We start from the raw sequence: 20473 nt of genomic DNA on the forward strand, positions 1-20473 counted from the left end.
AGAATCTGTTTTAAAGTTCTCTTATTTGCTTTTAAATCTCTTAATGGTTTGCCACCCCCCTCTCCTCCCCACCCACTCACCTTTCTGAACTGCTGCACTCCTATACATCTGCCCGCTCCGTTAGGTCTGCCAACCAGCAGCTCATTGTCCCTAAATCCAACCGGAAACAACGAGGAGACGGTGCTACCTCCAGCATGTTCACTGCCATCCAATTCAAAGTACTTTAAACCATAGGAACACTAAAAAGGAAACAATATTAAAACTTCCACTGTTTATACTGTTATAATTTCAGCAACTGGCTCGTGCTTACTTGCAATGAGCTGAAAACAATACATTGGTAGTTGATATGTTTTTGATGTCATCATACCTATTATTTATCTGGGTTTTGTGGCACTAGTGGCTCATTTCTTCAAAGTAGGCTTACAGAAAAGGAGGTCTGAGAGAGGGGGGAAGGCATGCAGTAAAGGACCTCCGGCCTGGATCGAACCAGGGTCAGCCGCGTCAAGGACTAAGCCTCCATACGTTGTGCTGTGTTCACTACCCCAGTTCCATCAGAGCACGAACTGTTCAGTAATTTCCCTCTGGGATTATTAAAGTATTTCTTATTCTGGTTCCCTGCAGGGTCCAAGGTTTAGGAACCTGACCAAGCAAACAGGCTGCCTTAAGATTAAATAAAGCTTATCACAGCTTCTGATTGTTGAACAACACTTTAAATATTTTCAATAGATGTATATATTCCAATAATGTCTTTTGTCCAAAGTGTACCAATAGAATGGACCACACACGTTTCTTATGCATAGAACAGAAACTGAGCAAAATTGTTTTCTTTCATAATATATTTTTTGTGTCTCAGTCACCTTTTATGTGCTTTTTGGTCTTGCACATAGTGACCAAGAAATTGTTTTAATTATGCTTCAGGATCTGTTATTAGATTACTCCTGTATAAAATAACCTTCATGCTGGTAAAAGGGGGGTGAAAAACTGATTTTTCTCATTACAACTGAAGTGTGTATGGAGAAGTAAAAGTACAGGACAGATTTGTGAGCAACAGAGTTTAAGTTTAAACAAAGCGTAAACATTGTTGGTAAAGATATGCTTCATTCCAAGCACCCGTTAGTTAAAGCTGCAAATAAAGTTATGGCCAAAACTACCCATGGCTGATTTAGATTTACAGCCATTGCCATCACTCAAGAAGTTTGTTTCTGATAATAAATGACATGTATCTCCTAAAAGATGATACAACAATTTACAGGTTATCATCCTTTGAAAACCATTATGTTGCCGTTTACATTTTATTTTTAAAGGATTATTTACACCTTTTTTAATATTTGATGAAAAAGCCTTTGACATTACATCAATTAACCACTCTCTAATTACTGATCATCTTCTTGCACGTTACAACATTTTTTAATATGAAATCAAACTCTTTGAAGTAGAAAGAATTCCTTCCCATCCCTAATCTTTAACTCACTCGACTGATTGTGTAACAGATTAAAGTCGGGACTCTGACTGGGCCACTCTTAAAGGTAAATGTTACTTACAATCCAAAGAAACATGTTGGTAAAATAAAAAGATTCCTTTAAACCTGTGTCTGCCAGGGGTATGAATGATTTTGTCCATAAGTATATAACCAGAGACAATACTGAAGTACTGAATAAATACCTCCACCCAAGGCATTGCCATCATCATTATGTTCTCATATTAGCTATTATGTGTTGGCTGCAGGTATTTTCCACTCAGTTACAGGCAGATTGAACACAACAGAATCTACTCTCTGGTCTGTAAAGTGCCAAACAGAAGCGTTAACAAAGACAAAGCACATGCACTGTTCATAAATATTGGAGAGCCTTGCTTTTAAACAAGTCTAGCAGATAATCAGAAGGATCTGACTCCATGGAGACACCAGGAACCGCAGTAGGTGCACAGATAAGAAGGCTAAACTCTTTGTTGCACCTTATGAGACAACTCTAAAAAATGATGTTGAAGCCAAAGCCTGAGTCATGAAATGGGAATAGACTAAAAACAGTGTCTACATATAAAAAAGTAATAGTAGTTATTTTTTGTCGATGATATTCTCCCCGAGGAGGTTAAGCCACAAAAGATCATTCCTAAAAAAAAAAAAGAAAAATGGCTGTTCACAGACTGCAGTATCCAACAACAATATTGAAAAGTTGAGTGGAAGGAAAAACCCTGATAGGAAAATATGCACAAGCAGCAGGAATGTGACAGGAATGTCATGCAAAGCAAGCAAAGTTTCAGAAGGCTTGGAATGTGACTACAGTAGGCATGGGCCGGTTTCCCAGTTTCAAGGTATACCCCCGTTTAAAAAAGTCATGGTTTCAAAACCACTGAAATTTTGTTTAATAACGTTCCTGCGGTATAAGCTCTTTTTCAAAATATAAATCTCGTCAGAGAGAAAGTGATCAGATCCCCCAGCTCTCGTGCAGCTGCTGCTGCAGCGTCACATAACCCCTCCCCCTGTGCATCCCTAGCTGGCTGCTAATTCTGTCGTGCTTTAAGCAGAGGTGGCCGGAGGATGGAAAATTTCCAACATTATAGCGCATCTGCAGGAACAACACCCATTCCTGCATGCGAAATTCAATGTAAGGGTGTCCCGTCTTTAAAATGTACAAGCTACCTTTAGCCTCGTCCATTGCTGTGAAACATTTACGGCTGCGTTACCGAGTCAGACTGCTGGTGTTTGCGATGGTCTCAACTTTGTGAGCCAGTGTTTTTAAGTTGTTTGATTGCATTTTAGTCTTAATTGAAAGTCGAAAGAACTAAATGCCAAATTTATAAACAATATCTACGTTAAACACCACTTCAGAATCTAAAAGGCAATAGAACTCCCCTAATGAATTCCCTTAACTAGCTTTATTGTGTTGACACCAAGTATCAATGCACACACTGAAGGGGAGTGTAATAAATATTTTGTATGTTCCATGTTGAAGATAAACTCTCCAAATGTTGAGACAAAATTTTAAGTTGCTATTTTCTAACAGTTTTTGTTTTGTTTAAGGACTGCATTTATTTATTTTTATGAAAAATTAATATAGTTATACATATTTCTTATGTTCCATGTTCAAGATAAAGTCTTCCAAAGTGTTGAGAAAGAGTTTTAAGCTGCTGTTTTTTTTTAACAACTTAATTTGTTTAAGGATTGCATTAAGGGCAATAATTCATTTATTTCTATTTCTTGCGTTCTGATGTCAAGCTTTATGAGGATGATCATTTCCAGGAGGACTTGGCACATACCTACACTATACCAGTTCAATGATTGTGGTATCATTGTGTTTGAGTGGAATGCAGACTCAAATGACCTAAACACTACAAAGAATCAATGAGGTTTTCTCAAGAATAAGATAAGACACTCGACGCAAGAATTTAGAAGAGCTGCAGGCCACTATCAAACCAACCTGGATTTCCACAAGACCTTAGCAGAAGCACAAGCAGATCACCTCCATTCCATTCTACATTAATGCAGTAATTCTAAGTATTGAGCGAGTAGAGATATCTTTTTAATATTGGGTTTAATACAATATTCAAATTTTCTATAAAAGCTAAATTTGGGTTTGTATTAGCTACGAGCCTTCATTATTAAAATGAACAGAAATAAACACTTGAAAAATATCGTTCTGCGTAGAATAAATCTATGTACCGTATTTTTCGTACTATAAGTCACTCTCGAATATCAGTCGCATCAGTCAAAAAATTTGTCATAAAACATATAGTCGCACCAGACTATAAGTCGCATTTATCACACAATCCAGGACTTTAAACAGACATTTAATCTTATAAGGCAACTTATTCCATTACAAAGCTGCATCCACAATCGGCTAAATAACATGGAACAAACCTGAGAGGTTCAATACGGTGAATTAGCATAACAAGCCACCAACTCCAAACCAGAAAGTTCTCATCAGCGCATTTCATCGTACCAGCCCGTTCATGCTGAAAGTTGTCAAAATGATGCTGAAATTACACCGTGAGCGTAAAAAAAATAAAAAATAAAAATAGGCCGTGAGCGTAGCGGTGCTACTTGCTAAGCTAACAGTATGACACGGATGTTTCAGAGCAACATAAAGCTCATGTGCATCAGCGAAGTTGTAAACCGTCTGGACAACAGACCTGTAAGCTAGCGCTAGCTGTCATTAGCTTAACGGACAGCCAAAATAACAGGGTTCTGTCACGGTCTGGGTCCTTTGAGCTGCACCACTCAACGCTCCACTGTGTGAATGCAAACTGAAACAGCGAAACAACATACAAACATGTGTTTAGTCTTTGTTGTCTATAAGTTAATGTTTCAATTAATTTTTAAGTGGTACAAGAGCAGCATGTAGTTTTCACAAGCCAAGAGTGACCTCTTGCAGCCACCAGAATTGACAAAGACTCCTGGATAGGTGTTAAAATGTTTTCAGAAAAACTGAGCTAAAGTCCAGCTGCCTCCCATTTAAGCCTGTTTGCTATTACAATTTATTGAAAAGCACCTACAATGTCAACTATAAGCACAAAGCTCCAGGTCCTGGTGCCTTTCTAAGACACAGTCAAAACATACAGAAACGCCATGCTTCGGGGCTTAAATGCTCCCTCACCTCTGTTGCCGTTGGTGCTGGAGGGTCCAGGTACCTCAGCGGCTGAAGTGGACGCTGGTGCAGAGGTGGCTGATGACAGCTTACCTGTAGGTGAATTAAATATCATAAGACACCCAAAGAGGCTCTGAATTGCTATTTCTATATTTTAAACACAAACAAGTACAAGGATCATACCATCTGTTGAATATTGGGTGGGATTTCCAATCTTTCCTCCAGCTTCTGCTGCAGACTTCATCACCTCCATATCCACAACCACCACCACATGCCTAAAGAAGGAAAAAATATGTATATTCAGAGTCTTATGATTCGAATGATCTCTTAAAATACTGTCTGGGCTTATTAAGCTAGCAAACTAGAAAAAGTAATGATACATGTATTCTCATCACAAAACAAAATGGTCACTTACTTAATTCTAAAGAAATCAAATAAAGTTCTGACTTAGAATATTTTAGCATCAAGGAGAAATGGATTTAAAAGCTACAAACAAGAAAGGATACAGAGAGGAAACACATACCGGCCATCTGACAAAGTGCTAGTGGTGGTTTTCTTTAACAAACACACACACTGTGGTAGAAGGATGTCATTTTCTGCCAAATGGTTCAACTGGGTAGCCAGCAGGAACGCTGGGCACAGAAAAAAGGTGCAAACAAATTAAGAATGATCCATTGCAGGAAGAACAAAGAAAAGAAAATATTAATCGTTTTTGGTCAACAATGATCAAAATTGGTTATTTTATGTGGAAACACAATCCATCTCTTCCACTTGGGGAACAGTTTATTTGCAAAGCAGATAGGTAATTCTGAAAATAATTGTTCTTTTTTAAGCCGGTTACATTGTGAGCTGAGCAGAAATCGTAATTGAAAGACAAGTTTGATAAACCTTACAACCCAAAAAAAATTTCATTTTTAAAAAAACTTGTACATGCAAATGAACGCTACCTAGGCTGAAATACTTTTGCACATATAAAGTGTTTTATTTGTCATTATACATACAAGGTACATACAACAAAATTACATAGAGAAACACAGCCCTATATGCACTCATGTGTAACTTTTACACATCTATAATGAACGCCAATTATTCTACTTTATGATTTCACTCAACTGGACAGTGAGAAATCAATTTTGTGTTATTTCTACAGCATCAATATTAAAACCACACCTACAAACTGGAACGTTTTGACAACTCTAATGTACTTACATGACAAGAAGTGCTGACCATCACTCATCATAAGGCGGTACCTGGTTAGGCCAGTGGCACTCTGGATCTCACGGATGTTCTAAAAACATTTGAAAAAAAGGGGGTTTGCGATACAAATGCATCGTAGAGCAGATTAAATAGACTCAATGCAGAACTATGTGCCCTTTGTTACTCTGGATATATAACAGTGTAAGAGAATCTGCTTAGCTTTATTTTATTTTTGACTGATTCTGCCTCTTTATAGCGACAGCACATGGAGCCAGCGATGCACTGAAGTGAAGTCAGCAAATCAGAAACTAATAACTGGTACTGACCAAGAAAAGCGAGATCAGGTTATCTTCTATAGAGACACACGTAGGACACCTATGCATTCGTTCAATGCATCCAAAGAGCTGGTTTATCAGTTCCACTGGAAAATGAGCAGTGAAGAAGAGTTTATTCTCTTTCACTCACCAGTAACTGCAGCACTGGATTATCTACATGGGATCCTTTGAAGAGGGCCTGGAAAACAATACGTCAAGCTGTTAGTAAGCCACATTCTGACCCATCACCTTAATGCTAACACAAAGCTACAGATTTAGCATCTGGACAACAATTAGATCATAGACATATATAAAGAGTAGACCCCACATTGACTGTAACGGCGCATAAATTACGGCCGCTACCTTGGGGCGGTCGACCTGAGAACAGCAGAGGCGGATTCCACAGTCTTCTCAGGATTTCTCATCATCTCATCATTTGTTGGTAAACGACACAAAATCATGTCATGTTGTTGCTTTATTTTTAATCATTTACTAGAAAGAAAAAAAAATTTAAAAAAAGGAAACTTGGTCTTGTGGTGTCTTTTTTAACATTGTTCAGTGTTGTTTTTGAATCGCAGGGAGAATCAAAGTCTTTATTGAGTCATGTTCACATTAACCTGATAGATTTCAGTCTGTCATCAAACACTGTTTTCCAACCGATGTTTATTCATAATTTGTATTATTGATATGAAAAGATAAGTCTCTCTTCCTTTTAGTGCCCTTAACAACAGCTGACACGCATCAGTATTATTTCTACTAGATGTGTTTGATAGGGAGATGAGATGCAGTGGTGCAACATTTTTTTTATATATATAATCTTTTTGACAGATAATGGTGATGCAGCTATTCAATTATAAACAACTGCTTTAGAGGGCAGAATGAAGTTAATAAGGTGTCACTGGCAAACCATTATGTAGATTATATCATATTTCTATGTAACACTTCTTCTTTCAACTGATAATGTAGGTTTCTGTGTATAAATGTAATAAAACAATTTTATAAAACATGCTTTCATTTTTACTTCTTTTAAAAAATGATAATGAGACATTTCTATAAACTTAATAAAAATAAGATACTAGTGTATGAACTTTAAACTTCTTCTCTTTTCAATCATGGACTGAACAATGTATTTCTGTGTCTCTGAACACCTGTTTTAGTGAAGATGAATTGAATGGTAAGCCAACCACAGCTGTCTCATTAATAGAGAGTAAGGGAGCACACACTGCATTGTAAATACACAAAAAGAAAGTTATTATTTTAACTGAAAATGTAAAAAGGAAAATGAGCTGTGAATTTAAAAGATGATCATGCATAGATTTTATTCCTGGGTAGATAATTTATGAATTGAACAATTGAAGAACTCCTGTCCTGTGTCATTAGCAAAAAAGCAGGACTCAGAATCTAAAACAAAAATACTACAGCCAGCATAAAAACTCTATGCCTCATTTCATTAAACAAATCATTTTTATTTAAATATAAGATAACATGTGGTGCATTAAAAATATATTATCATGTATAATGTTTTTTTTTAAGGTGAAACTGGCCTCCTAATGAATAACATCTTAAACTCAAAAAATAAGGAACTGCTTGAAAGCAGCCAAAGGGTTGTTAACCAGCTGGATTAGAAAGAGTTCAACAGCTAAGTACAGAAATACTGTTTTTTTTTTTCCAGTCAACATACAGCTGTTTGGTAGTTAACTTTTGTAGAAATGTACAAGCAGTCAGTTTAAGAGTTGTTAATTATGTTAGGATGTACTATAGCTGCTCCTAGATAGACATAAGGAAAGGGTTGAGTCTGATGAGATTGACTAGGATATTAGAAAAGACACAAAGCTACAGTAGACAACACAGGGAGCAAAGAGAGAAGGAAGACAAGAATTAACAAAATTAACAAAATACACAGAGCTACAGACATGGAGGGTGAGACAGGAAAGAAGACGCAATAGACTGGGAAGAAAAAAGAAGAGGGAAAGAATAAATGTATATATGTACTTATAAAACATGAGCACACACAAATAGAAGAGGTTTAACCTAAAGCTTGGGGTTAGTCAGTTTGGCTTGACAGGTAACACTAAGGTAACATGTCACTTTTGGTTTCCTTGTTTGCAGTTTCATGTTAAAGTGGATCCACCTGTGCTGTTCTGAACAGGCTGTCTTCACCTCCTCTGTACCTACAGAACATCTGGGCTATTATTGGAGCCTTTATCACAATATATGGTTGTATTGTGCCCACTCTTGTTTATATTTTTAGCAGTGTAATTGTGTAAAAGCAAAATCTGTTTGGTGGGCTAGGTTTCTAATTGATATATTTTGCTCCTTTGCAGGTTGGAACATTTCTATACCTCCCTATAATCAAATAAGTTCTCCAGAGTCAAATTCAGATTTTAATAAAATATTGAATAAACATATAATGGTAAATGGACTGAACTTATATAGCGCTTTTCCAGTCATACTGGCCACTCAAAGCGCTGTACACTAGATCCACGTTCACCAAGTGCCTTGCTCAGGGGCACATCCACATGTGACAAGGAGAAGCTAGAATCGAAGCCACAACCTTCTGATTGCAAGACAACTATGACCATTGAACAAACGTGTGGTGTTGTGTTCTTTCATTTCCCCCAGATTTGAATCTATTGTATAACTCTTAACTATTTGGTAATATATGACAGTACATTGAAATGTAAAAGTTATGTGAAATATGCATTAGCACAATTGTACTAATATACTTTATTACACTGAGCAGAGCTGCCAACCACCCCAACATGGCGGCCCCAAATCACGTCAGCGTCCATAGGCGATAGCAGTCAATGCCGAGTCGACTCTTTAAAAAAATCTATGACTATCAGGTCTCATCTCTCGCTACAAGTTGTGCATACACAAAAGGATGAAAGGACAGGGCAGAGACGCTCTTTCTGGGATCGAAATTATATTTAGTCAAAGATTTAAACAAAATGTGCACTTTTACAGGAACATTACATTTAACTACTGTCACTTTTTTATATATTCGGAGCGTTGCATGTAAACTGCTGGCCACTGTTAAGACGTCTGTGCGACTACAAGTCTCGTAAACTAATGCTAGCAGAACCCTGGAGGCAGCGCTCCATTGTTTACATTCAACCAGAAGACAGATTTAATAGTAAAATAACATATTCAGGCACAGTAAAGCTCAGGCTTACTTCAACTGCCCCCCGTGTCAATTGCACAGTCATGTCTTCTTCGTGAAGTTGTTTTAAAAGCTTGCAGACTTTTATTTCTATGGTGCGTACTAGAAGGCAAAGCGACGTATTTCTTCTTCTTCGTTTCCTTCTTCTTCTTCTTTTCCTTTATTGGCAGATTGCAAACAATTTCACGATGCATACCGCCACCTTCTGTACAATCATACGTATCTTTATGAACTCCGCAAACTAAATTTAATTTTTCAGTTTATTACCGTGTAAGCACATAAGTAATGCTTTTCTAACATTATAGATATCTTATTTGTCCCCTTCTGTACCTAATATTCTTTTCAAACTCCATTCTCGTCCCGCCATTTGCACCCTTTCCTTTAATTTCTCTATTTCAGCTAAATACACTACACATTTCATTAATATATGTTCAACATTTTCTTTTTCTGCACAAACTACACACTGTTCATTAGTATTTTTTCTATATAGAATGTCATTTAATAATGTATGACCAACCTGTGATCTATCATTTTCACATCTCTATTTTTTTCCTCCTAAATTCTTCTTTACTACTGCCTTTTGTATCTTATAGAAATCTCTTCCTTTATGTCTTCATTCCATCTTTTCTGCCATATTCCTATTTTTTTTCTTCCTATGATTATTGCTTTACTCTCGCTTTTCCCAAATGGAATATGCAATGTTGTTTCCTTCCCTAACGCACTTTTAGACAGTTTATCTGCCATTTTACCCTCTCATGTGCTGGCATCCAACAAAGCTGTATATCCATACCACCCCTGTGCAATCTAAACAAACTGTGATGAATTTCAAATATAAGATCCTTCCTATTGTTTTCTTTAGACTGAATACTTTCTGCCTTTGAATCTGTGCACGCCACCACCTTATCTGGTCTGGCCTCTACACACTGCAAACCTAAGGACTGCAACCATCACTGCTGTGTGAAACCCGATAAATTATCTGAAAGCCGTTTAGAGTTGTATATTTGAAACTGTGGTTGCGTGGCACTTCTCGCGAGAAACGACAAAGGCAATGACAGAACCGTAAATGGCGCACGCAGGCGTTCAAAATAAAATACAACGTTTGTGAATGGTTCCAGGGACTAAACCAACAGTGAACAGTATTTTCTTTTTGTATTTTCTTTTTGTCACTATTTTTGATTGCTTTGCTTTGCTTTTGCTGTATTTATTATTTAATAATTTTAACAACAACAAGGGACAATGAAAAAATGATATATAATATATATATATATATATATATATATATATATATATATATATATATATATATATATATATATATATATATATATATATATATATATATATATATATATATTTTTTATTTATTTATTTATTTATTTTTTTACAGGAAAGCATTATTAGTTAAATTTTTGCATAACTGCACGTAAAAGATCTTAACTGGCAGCAAAGTGAAACCGAAGTCACATTCCTTATTGTATGAAATAACTTATCTGATTTTTATTTTATTTTGAAAGTTCTCACCGGAAACTGTCTTTTCATTACGCGTGCTTCACGGGGATGTTTGAGCTGCAGAATGCTGGGAGGAAAGTGTCCCAAAACAAACGTAAAACTGGGCTTTGGTTCACGGGGGAACTAAATTTCGCACAACACCGGCATGCTGTGATGGTTCGGGGCAGTTTGTGATGGATCTCCCGTGCGTGCGGTGGCAAGATCACGTTGCGCAGAAATGGAGCGGGCTGGATCCTGAGCTGAAGGAAACGTTTCCTACTCTGCATGAGTTAGATGACGTCTTTAAGTGCGCTTTGAGCCTTACAAAGTACGTTTCTCTTTAACCGAAACCATCTCTGTACTGTATTAACAGGCTGGAACATATTATATATGATAGTTTTGTCATCTGAGACCGTTTGCTACAGCAAGATGTTCAGATTTAATTGTTTCCAATCATTCATTAAACCATAACTTCCTGCCAGTAGATGTTTGTTTTTTGTTTTTCTAAATTTTATTTTAAGAAAGCTCAAGCTGTGTGAGAGAGGAGGAAAAAAAGCGTTCTTGTGTATCTTTGTGTTTTCCAGCCAACAGGATCTGGATGCTGTGCAATCGATCTCTGCGGGACATTCAGTGAAGAAAGACCCAGGAGAAGCAGCCAAATGCAGGGAAAAGGGAAACTGCAGCTTCAAGGCTAGAGACTACAAGGCTGCGGCTCTGCACTACTCCCAGGTGAGTTGAAATGTTTCACATGCTTCACATCATACTGCTGCAAACAAAGAGCGAATGTAGTGATTGAATCAACCTGACACATGGTGGACATCTTAATGACAGTAAGGTTCACGATCAAACCTGTGTGTAGAAAATGTAAAGCACTTAGAGTACTGCAAAAGAGAAAACTGCATATTCTACACAGGGAATGTACTCCACCAGAAATTAACATAAAGCAAAAGTTTCCTTGTTATTACAGGGGATATGTTTTGCTCCCCAAAGTTCGGAGCAGCTTCCTCTGTGCTATGCCAATCGCTCTGCTGCTCTCTACCATCTGCAACACTTTCAGGTAGGGCTGTTCATCCTCAGCATTTCTGATTTTCTCTGTTAATCTAAAAAAAGTCTTGTTGATATCCTGTGGATTTGTATCACTTTATGCACTACTACACGGAGGCCTGATGTAGAGTAATCTGCAATATTTAAATACCGTATTAACTTTGTAACTTTACAAGTCACACTTGCAGAATAAATAGGTAAACCAAAGTGATGCACAGATGCATAAAACTAAATCTGGCTCTAAAATAGAATTGCCCTGAAATGTATTTATTTATTTCATCATGAATTAAGGTTTCAAATCATCAAGCAAATTTAAATAACAGAGAAAAGTAGTGGGGATAAATACAAAAAGAAGTTTTCAAATGATGATTTCATTTATTAAGGAGAAAAAGCTGAAAAAAGCTGTCCAAACCAACCTGACCCTAGGAGAAAAGTATTTATTAACTCATAAATTAACTGTGATAACGCACATTCTTTGCAAATAGTGCCAAGTTAAATTTTGCTAGGCACACCAGGCTACAAAATCTGTAAAATGAAGACATAATCAAACAGAATTTACAGGTAGCAAGTGAAGAAAAACAAAAAAGAAGGGACAAACAGATTTACAATTATTTAAAAATGGTAACACATCTAATCTAATCTACCAAATTGTTTTTTTTTTTTTTTTGCATCTACTTAAAACTGTTACACTTGAGGTGTTAAACATGTAATTACCATTGGCTTAAAGGAGCAATAAGCCAAATTTCATTATTTTAGATAGAACTATAAAATAGGGAGTGATGTGGAAAACTAAAGGTAATATTTCAGATGGACTTACGTATGACGTCTCACCGCATCTCTCTATGTTCTCCAGTCTCTTGTTTACATGGTTGGTCTTGCGTCCATGTACGTGCATGTGAACAGCTGCCACTCAGGTTTTAGCCCCTCCCTGCTCTAAAACGCCACAGTCAGAGCAGCGTAGGAGCAACATGGTGGAGAGCACCCCCCGCAGATCAAAATGTTCTCTTGCTAACAGCATTATAAAGTTATGACTTACATACTTCTTCACTAGAAATGTTCCTCCGAAAGGTGAGGCTGTTTTGCTGTATGTTTTTATCCTTTACAAATATGTGCCTTGAAGGCAATACGTGAGAAGGAAAAGGAGGGGCCTGCTAGCAGCTGAAGCGTGGTAGAGAGAGGTTCAGCTTGTCACACAACTTGTTCTGGTCTACAGACAGCGCTCAAGCACCGCCGAGTGGTGATATATCACTTATTGCTCTTTTAATAATGTAAAAGGATTCAAATACAACTTGGAACCCAATAAGTAAAATGCAATCTGAAAAAAGGGCAAAAGCAAAATGATGCAATTCAAAGGTTTACTGAGTCAACATGCAAAGATGGGGCAAACCAACTAGGTTCTTCCAGACCTTAATGCATAATTAACTTCTTCCTAATTGCCTTTAATCAGCCAATATTTATTTATATTTCAAAGTCTTCCCAGAACTCAGAAGTTATATTTCTTCTGTATACTTCTATTGTTGCAGCCAACCAAGCAAAGACCCCACCAACACATTAAATATGTGAAGTGTGCATCTCTTAGCTCCAAAATTACCTTGTCAGACTGTAGTTAATTGAAAGATAACATGATTATATGATTTAGTGAATGTTTTGGTTTTTCAGCAACTGGAGTTGTGTGAGTTACATTGATAATTCAGTTCGAACGGCTCAGATTACCAATCAGTTTAACTTCCTGCCCTGAATTCTGGCTGTGCCCCACATCTTGAGCTTTATTCATATTTTATTTATGTTATTTGATGCTAGTTCTATTTTATTGTTTTGTCATGTAAGTGTTTTACATTTTTCTGTTTGTAAAGCACTTTGTTTTTTTAAATGTTGATTGATGGGTTAACACTTTTATTTTTTAATTAGGAATTATTACGTTTTCATTAATTGCTCCTCCAGCTGGTTTTTAGGACCTGTATTTTGTCATTAGTTTTAAAGTCAGGATCTCTCGGTTAGGATTCTAAAAAGCGTTTCTTAAATTAGGCATTTACATTTTTCCTCATCAAAGCAAGGCAAGGCAAATTTATTTATATAGCACAATTCAGTACAGAGACAATGCAAAGTGCTTTACATGATTGAAATATAGGAAAATAAAACAGAATAAAAGCAAGTAGGAATAAAATGTAGAAACAAAATAGAACATTAAAAACAGTTGGACTGAAAAAGTTTAAGTAATGATGTTTCAGTCGAACAGTTTAACTAGAACAGTCAAAGGCAATCCTAACCAAAGGTGTTTTTTAATCAGCTTTTCTGTTTTCTATAGGAATGCCTTGATGACATCGACAGAGCCTTAAACACTGGCTACCCATCTCATCTCTCAAAAAAACTGCAGGAACGCCGCGCTCACTGCGAGAACCACCTCTCTGTGCGCGAAAAAACAGGTCCTCGTGTTCCTGTTTCAAATGTTGATAAATGCAGCGAAAATGTCATGCCATCCAGTGACGCTCTCTTTGGGATTTCTCCTCAAGTTGTTGTCAGAAGCAGCAAGGAAAAAGGTTGCCACCTGGTGGCTCTAAAGAGGATAACACCTGGACAGGTGATTTTGACTGACAGGCCATTCAGCTGGGTCCTCATTCCAGGAATTGAGAAGGTTAAAGGTCAGAGTGGACGGGAGCAGGGCACACAGAGGGAAACGGTGTTTGGAACAGAGCACAGGCGATGTCACCGATGTTTGGCTGAAACTCTGTGTGCTGTGGCATGTGAGGGCTGCAGCTTCAGCCGATACTGTTCGCCTGCTTGTCAGCGGGAAGCCTGGGAAGAGCATCACCACTGGGAGTGTCCGCTGGGAGCAGATCTTGCTGCGATGGGTGTGATGGCACAGCTTGCTCTCAGGGTAACGCTAAAGGCCGGGATTGAAAACATCCAAGCGGCAAGGCAGACAGTCAGGGATGAGCAGAAAAACTCTGAGCAATATAACCCATACCTGACTGTGTTTCACTTACTGCACCATATAGAGCAACAGAGCGCTAGTTTCCGTTTCCTGTGTGCAGTTACTGTGGCAACACTTTATCTAAAGCTTAGCAAGGCAGGTAGTCTTCCTCTGTCTTGGAAGTCTAATGATGCTTCATCAGCACGCAGCCCATCTTCAGATGGACCACAGAAGAAGGGAGGGGACACAGGCTGGAGCTCAGAGCTGTGGGTTATGGGAAGTGCAGTTCTGAGGCATATGCTGCAGCTGAGGTGTAATGCGCAGGCAGTCGTCGCTCTCCAAGATACAGGTAACTTTCATCCACATTTTAAAATGTCACAATGAACAACTGTAGCGTTTTTCAGGGTTAAAGCGAATATAGGTGTGCAGTGCCATGCAAAAGTATTTTACCCCCTAACCCTTTCCACATTTAAACACTTTATAACCCCATACTTTCATATATTTTATTGGTATTTTATGTGATGTATCAGATAAAAAAGTAGATAAATATGAAGGGGACGATTATTGGTTGTTGTTTTTTTAATCTATGGGTTAATATGTAGCACTGACTTTCACTGAAATTAAAGCTGCCTGTTTTTTTGGTGTATGTCTCCACTGGCCTTATGTGTTTAGATCACTACTGGCCTCTTGGCTGCTTCTGTGATTAATGGCAGATTGAGGTGGACAACCATATCTTGCTAGGTTTCCATTTTCCGATGATAGGTCAAACAGCGTGTGAACATGCTGTAAATGCTTTAAACATGTTCAAACTTTAGGATATTGGTTTGTAATCTAAACCTGCTCCACAGCTTTATCTCCAACCAGCCTGATGTGCTCAAACAGATTAACTCTATTTTCAAATTACGTCTCAAGGCAAGTTGTTGCAGTGTTTAATTTAGTGATATTAGAGTCATGGAGGTTGAAAACAAATACAGAACCTGCCCACTTTTCTTTTTCTTTTTTTTAAATGGTAGAAATCATTTTTGTTCGATTTTATAATTCTGTTGCTTTATACAAAACAAATTATAAAATGGTTTACGGGTACTAATACTTTGGAAAGGCAGTGCATTTGTTATTAGTTTAGAATCAGTTTGAAAAGCACAACCTTTAGTTTCATGACTTTCCCCTCTTACCAGGATCTCAAGCCTCGCAAGTTCATTCAACGGAGGAACTCCGAATTGCGACGGCAATGTTCCCAACTCTCAGCCTGCTCAATCACTCTTGCTCTCCCAATACCAGTCTGGTGTTCAGCACCGGAACGGATGCCGATCCCTGTGTTTCGCAGGAGTCAGTAGGTTTCAGTCAACGTCTCCTTGGGGAAGGACGCCAGGGCAGGGGAGTCGGCGTGACGGTCAGAGCAGCCGGAGCTATCAGTCCTGGAGAGGAGATCCTGCACTGCTATGGTGAGATATGGGACTTTAAACCATGAATTCAAGCTCACTTTTGCTACTTTATTTGATTTTGTTTTACAGATTGGACTAAATCTCCCTCTTTCATTAGAAGTTTTAATTGAAATTCTGTTTCCTTGCAAGAAACAATGGCTGCACATATCTGTACCTATTTGATTTCTCCCCACAAATTTAACAAAACGTCGCCTGACTTTAAAACATTATGCATGAATTCCCCAGTCTCTTCTGAAATCCGAGTTACTGTTAGCAATTTGGGTTTGCACAGTGGAGCAGTGGGTAGCGCTATTGCCATGCAGCAAGAAGGTCCTGGGTTCGACTCCTACCCTTACCCTGGGTGTTTCTGCATGGAGTTTGCATGTTCTCCCTGGGCATGCGTGTGTTCTCTCCGGGTACTCCGGCATCCTCCCACTGTCCAAAAACAGGACTGTTAGGTAAATTGGCCTCTCTAAATTCTCCTTAGGTGTGAGTGTGTGTGAGAATGGTTGTTTGTCCTTTTTGTCTCTGTGTTGCCCTGCGACAGACAGGCGACCTGTCCAGGGTGTACCCCGCCTCTCGCCCATTGACAGCTAGAGATAGGCACCAGCACCCCTCACGACCCCATTAGGGATAGACGTGTTAGAATATCGATGGATGGATGTTAGCAATTTGCGCAGATGAAATTTCTGATGCATGTCCTGGCCCACGCTATCGCCCCATTTCTTGTCTTGTCATCAGGGCCCCACAGCAAGAGGATGAGGACTCCAGAGCGTCAGCATCTCCTGCGGCAGCAGTACTACTTTCTGTGTGAGTGTGAAGCCTGCAGCGTGCAGGAGGAGGAGCAGAGGGAAAGCAGTGAGAATGACTCAGGACTCCTGTGTTCAAAGTGCAAAGGAGCTCTTAAAGTATGTAAGAATGTGTGTTTTATGAATCTACTCAATGATTATCTAGTACTAACTATGGATATTTACCTGAATATTTAATACATATTCTTTTTTTTTTTCTTTTTTTTAGAAAAACACAGAAAATGGATTTACATGTTCTGTTTCCACCTGTGGCCATCAAATGTCCTCCGCTGACGTGAACCACAAGCTGCAGGAGGTCAGGGCTGCCTTGGAGAAAGCTGTGGAGCTCATGGAGAGAGATATTCCTGGTTCGTTTGTAAAACTGCTGGCCAAACACTGAAGCGGTGCACAAATATACAGGCATACAGCTATGAAAGTCCTTCCACTCTGCTCTCTCTCAGTGGAAGCTCTGAACCATCTGAAAAGGACCAGGAGTCAGTCTGGAGTAATACTCGGAGAGACTCATCCTCTGCAGGGAGAGCTGGCTGATGCCACAGCCAGAGCTTATGCCTCAATGGGTGAGAGTTTATGGTAAAAATGTTTTATGTGCGAACACCATTCATTTACGCAAATGTACCCTTACTAAGTATATAAGGGGTATTTTTTGATCTGTTTATTTGTAACTAAGATGTGGATTACAAATCTGGATGTATTTTTTTACAAAAAACAGGATTTGTTTCCTTCTCTGGCTATCAGTATCAAATTATTCAGAAAGATTAACAGACAGCTTTGCCAAACAGAGGGGATGCTGTAAAGTAAAATTAAAGAAATTACAAAACCTTTAAAAAACATTTATTCTCTAGAATTTAGACAGTTGATCATTTGTAAGCAAGAAATGTTTAAAAACAGGCTTTTAGGAACAGAGATTAATTGTAAAGCAGTACTTTGATCACAAAAGTAATCATAAGCCAGCATTTCCTTTTGTCACAGGCATCACTACTGGCATCAGAAAACTCCTAGGTTTTAATATTTTTGACTTCAAAGCCAAAAAAGTAATGTGGTGGATAGGCGTTGTGATTGTAAAATCACCTGCTTGCTCACCTGGTAAGTTTCAGTCAGTGGGTGATGAGGGAGGTCTACGTTTTGGTAACCGCTTTAAGCTTTTTTGCCTTTGATCACTGCTTGAACCTGTGGATCCGTTTTTTTATGCTGCTGTGGAACATGGATGTCTGTGATTCACTGGTGTTTTGAAACTTGAAGATTTACATACCAATAAAAGCATCTTAACTACAGCTTGGACTTACGTTTTGAACAGCGGGTGCGTCAACAATAATTCCCCTACTCAGCTGCTCTGCGACTCAGTTAGTTTGTTAGTTGCCAGTAAGTAATACATTTAAAAATCCCATCCCCAGCCTAAGTACCAGAGTGACAAAAGAGAATCAAAAAGGAATAATATCTAATCAACAGTTTAAATCACAGCTAAATTTAGTTCTCGTTAGTGTTTATAACAAAGTCTATGCATTAAATTAAAAGGTATGGAACATAACCCTAGTAATTAATCTCATAATGTTTAAGTTGAAGATCAAACACCTGTTGTAAAGGAGTAAATACTTATTAAAGCATTAACTGTCAATGTATAACATTGCATTCGTTGTTTCTTAGAAGCATTTTTGCAAAAGAATAAGTAAGAAACAGAATCCCTAAATTATGACCAGACAACTTCTCTTAAACATGAACATGAGATTGATCTGAATTTGAGTTGCTGCATTTGAGGAAGTTTGAAGCCGAGAGTCTTAGCATGGAAGAACGGTCGCTGCTTGGCCCGACTCTATTACATGAGTGAAAAAGTTACATTTTTGATTCCTTCCTCCAAAAAGTCTTTGAAGTGTGTGAGAGGATATTTTCCAAACTACTGAGCAGAGGTTTTTTTTTATTATTATTTTTGCAGATAATGTCTAAAAGTCAGTCTGAACCTCTGTTTCTGCAGGAAAATGCATTGGCTATAAGACTCTATGAGTATCAAACCATAACAAATCGTATCTGATTAACTTCAGTTAAAGGTCAAACTTTGGTGAAATTGTCACTGTTTAATTATAGATTGGCTTCATTAGCAATAAAAGTGTTGTTCCTGCTCAGTGTAGTCACGACTTGAGAAGTTGCTCCTTCCTCGTAATGTTTTTATTTTCGCTGTTTCTGCAGGCGACTGGAAAAATGCAGCAACCCATCTGGAGCGAAGTGCCGTAGCTACCGGCTCCCAGTATGGAAAAGACAGCCTTGAACTGGGACAGCAGCTCTTCAAATTAGTTCAGCTCCACTTCAATGGGTCAGTCAATAGCACGTGGTCTTTTCGTCAATCTGATGTAAACTGAGTTGTTCTATACCAGCTCAATTTATTAGATTCATTTTAGGTTTTTACTGCTTTCCCAGATATATTTATTAGAAACACCAGCTTTGTGCTTTTCCCCCTCTCCTTTCTCCCAGTGGTGCCAGGGGCCCGGCCCTCTCGGTCATTCCCAAGGTCAGGCGAATCCTCTCCCTGCACCGTGGACCTCACTGCCCTGAACTACAGGAACTGAACGCCATGGAGGAATGTCTGCAAGGGACGGCGTTTTGCGATTAAACCCAACTGACCACATTTAAAATCTAAATAAAGTATCATAGTCAATGAAACAGAATAACATTTGCGCAAGTTTCTGACTGTGGGCATTGCGGCTCAGGAAAGAGTACATTTTTTGTGTGTGTGTGTGTGTGTCTGTGTCAGAATGGATCCATCTGTAATTCCAATTTCATGCTCCAGTGATTGTCTTGCACTGTATAAGACAACCTTTCCAACAGCAGCTTCCAGGTTACATGTGCCGCAAATGTAACAGAAGTAAACATGTTTCTCATAGCAGTTTGTGACTTTTCATCTTATTTGTGTGTGTGGTAAGGGGTTGTTTTGTTTACACACCCATAAAGAATGATGTAAAACCAAGTAAGGTCCTCTCTAAAGTCAGCCTCTAATGCTGCAAGTAACTATATGTCGCCCTCTGACCCTTAGATGGCAGTAGTTGCACGCTGACTAAACTGATTTTATGCTTGAGTGGCTGGAAAGCAGGATGCCGCTTTGACTCTTGAACCTGCAGTGCATGTCCCCCCAGGACCTTCACCCTAAAAGTTCCTCATAACTCAGTTCTGTGATGGCTTTGTTCGGGAATAATGAGAGGTTTGGTCAGTGTAAGCACTTTCGTTCACATTTAAAAATAAAAAGACAAATGCAATCAATTTGCAACTCTTAGGTTATATATAGTGGCTTCAAAAATGCATATAGTTGTGTTAAAATGTCAGCTTTTTAAGATTTAAAAACACTGAGACCTTGATAAATCCAAACCTTCTCCACCTTCATTGTGGCTTTTCTCCTGTACAAATCAACAGTTTCCGGTAGTTCTTGAAATATCATCAATCATCAGTTATAGAGAACCAGATTGGCTGAGAACAAAGTTTAGCTCTCCAACTAGGGCTTTCCTGACATTTACTCATTTGCATCATTTAGTTAAAGCTGTAATTTGAAGACAGCTTACAAAG

General features: G+C 38.3%; 2 protein-coding genes across 3 annotated transcripts in view; one reads left to right on the forward strand and one right to left on the reverse strand.

Moving 5' to 3' along the window:
• The window catches only part of LOC105915970 (replication protein A 70 kDa DNA-binding subunit), a gene marked incomplete in the record, with an annotated part of 82309 nt that extends 72902 nt beyond the window's left edge, over nt 1–9407 (reverse strand). Inside the window, 6 exon segments of the mRNA XM_036142990.1 lie at nt 4593–4676; nt 4767–4858; nt 5107–5215; nt 5793–5871; nt 6246–6293; nt 9271–9407. Of these exon segments, the coding sequence (XP_035998883.1) occupies nt 4593–4676; nt 4767–4858; nt 5107–5215; nt 5793–5871; nt 6246–6293; nt 9271–9303 (445 nt within the window).
• Nucleotides 9408–10789: 1382 nt separating this feature from the next.
• smyd4 (SET and MYND domain containing 4) lies at nt 10790–19584 on the forward strand. Of its 2 annotated transcripts, none has more exons than XM_012850268.3 (10): nt 10790–11073; nt 11330–11474; nt 11713–11802; nt 14095–15049; nt 15876–16142; nt 16863–17029; nt 17139–17277; nt 17371–17487; nt 19109–19232; nt 19391–19584. In XM_012850268.3, exons 1-10 carry the CDS (start codon nt 10940–10942, stop codon nt 19527–19529), a joined length of 2277 nt encoding a protein of 758 aa, XP_012705722.2. In that variant the 5' UTR covers nt 10790–10939; the 3' UTR covers nt 19530–19584. The 2 variants fall into 2 exon arrangements, with proteins under 2 accessions (XP_012705722.2, XP_035998885.1); XM_036142992.1 differs by having other exon boundaries at nt 11734–11802.
• Nucleotides 19585–20473: the final 889 nt, after the last annotated feature.

This window comes from Fundulus heteroclitus, chromosome 11 (assembly GCF_011125445.2).
Source record: "Fundulus heteroclitus isolate FHET01 chromosome 11, MU-UCD_Fhet_4.1, whole genome shotgun sequence".
NCBI lineage: Eukaryota > Metazoa > Chordata > Actinopteri > Cyprinodontiformes > Fundulidae > Fundulus > Fundulus heteroclitus.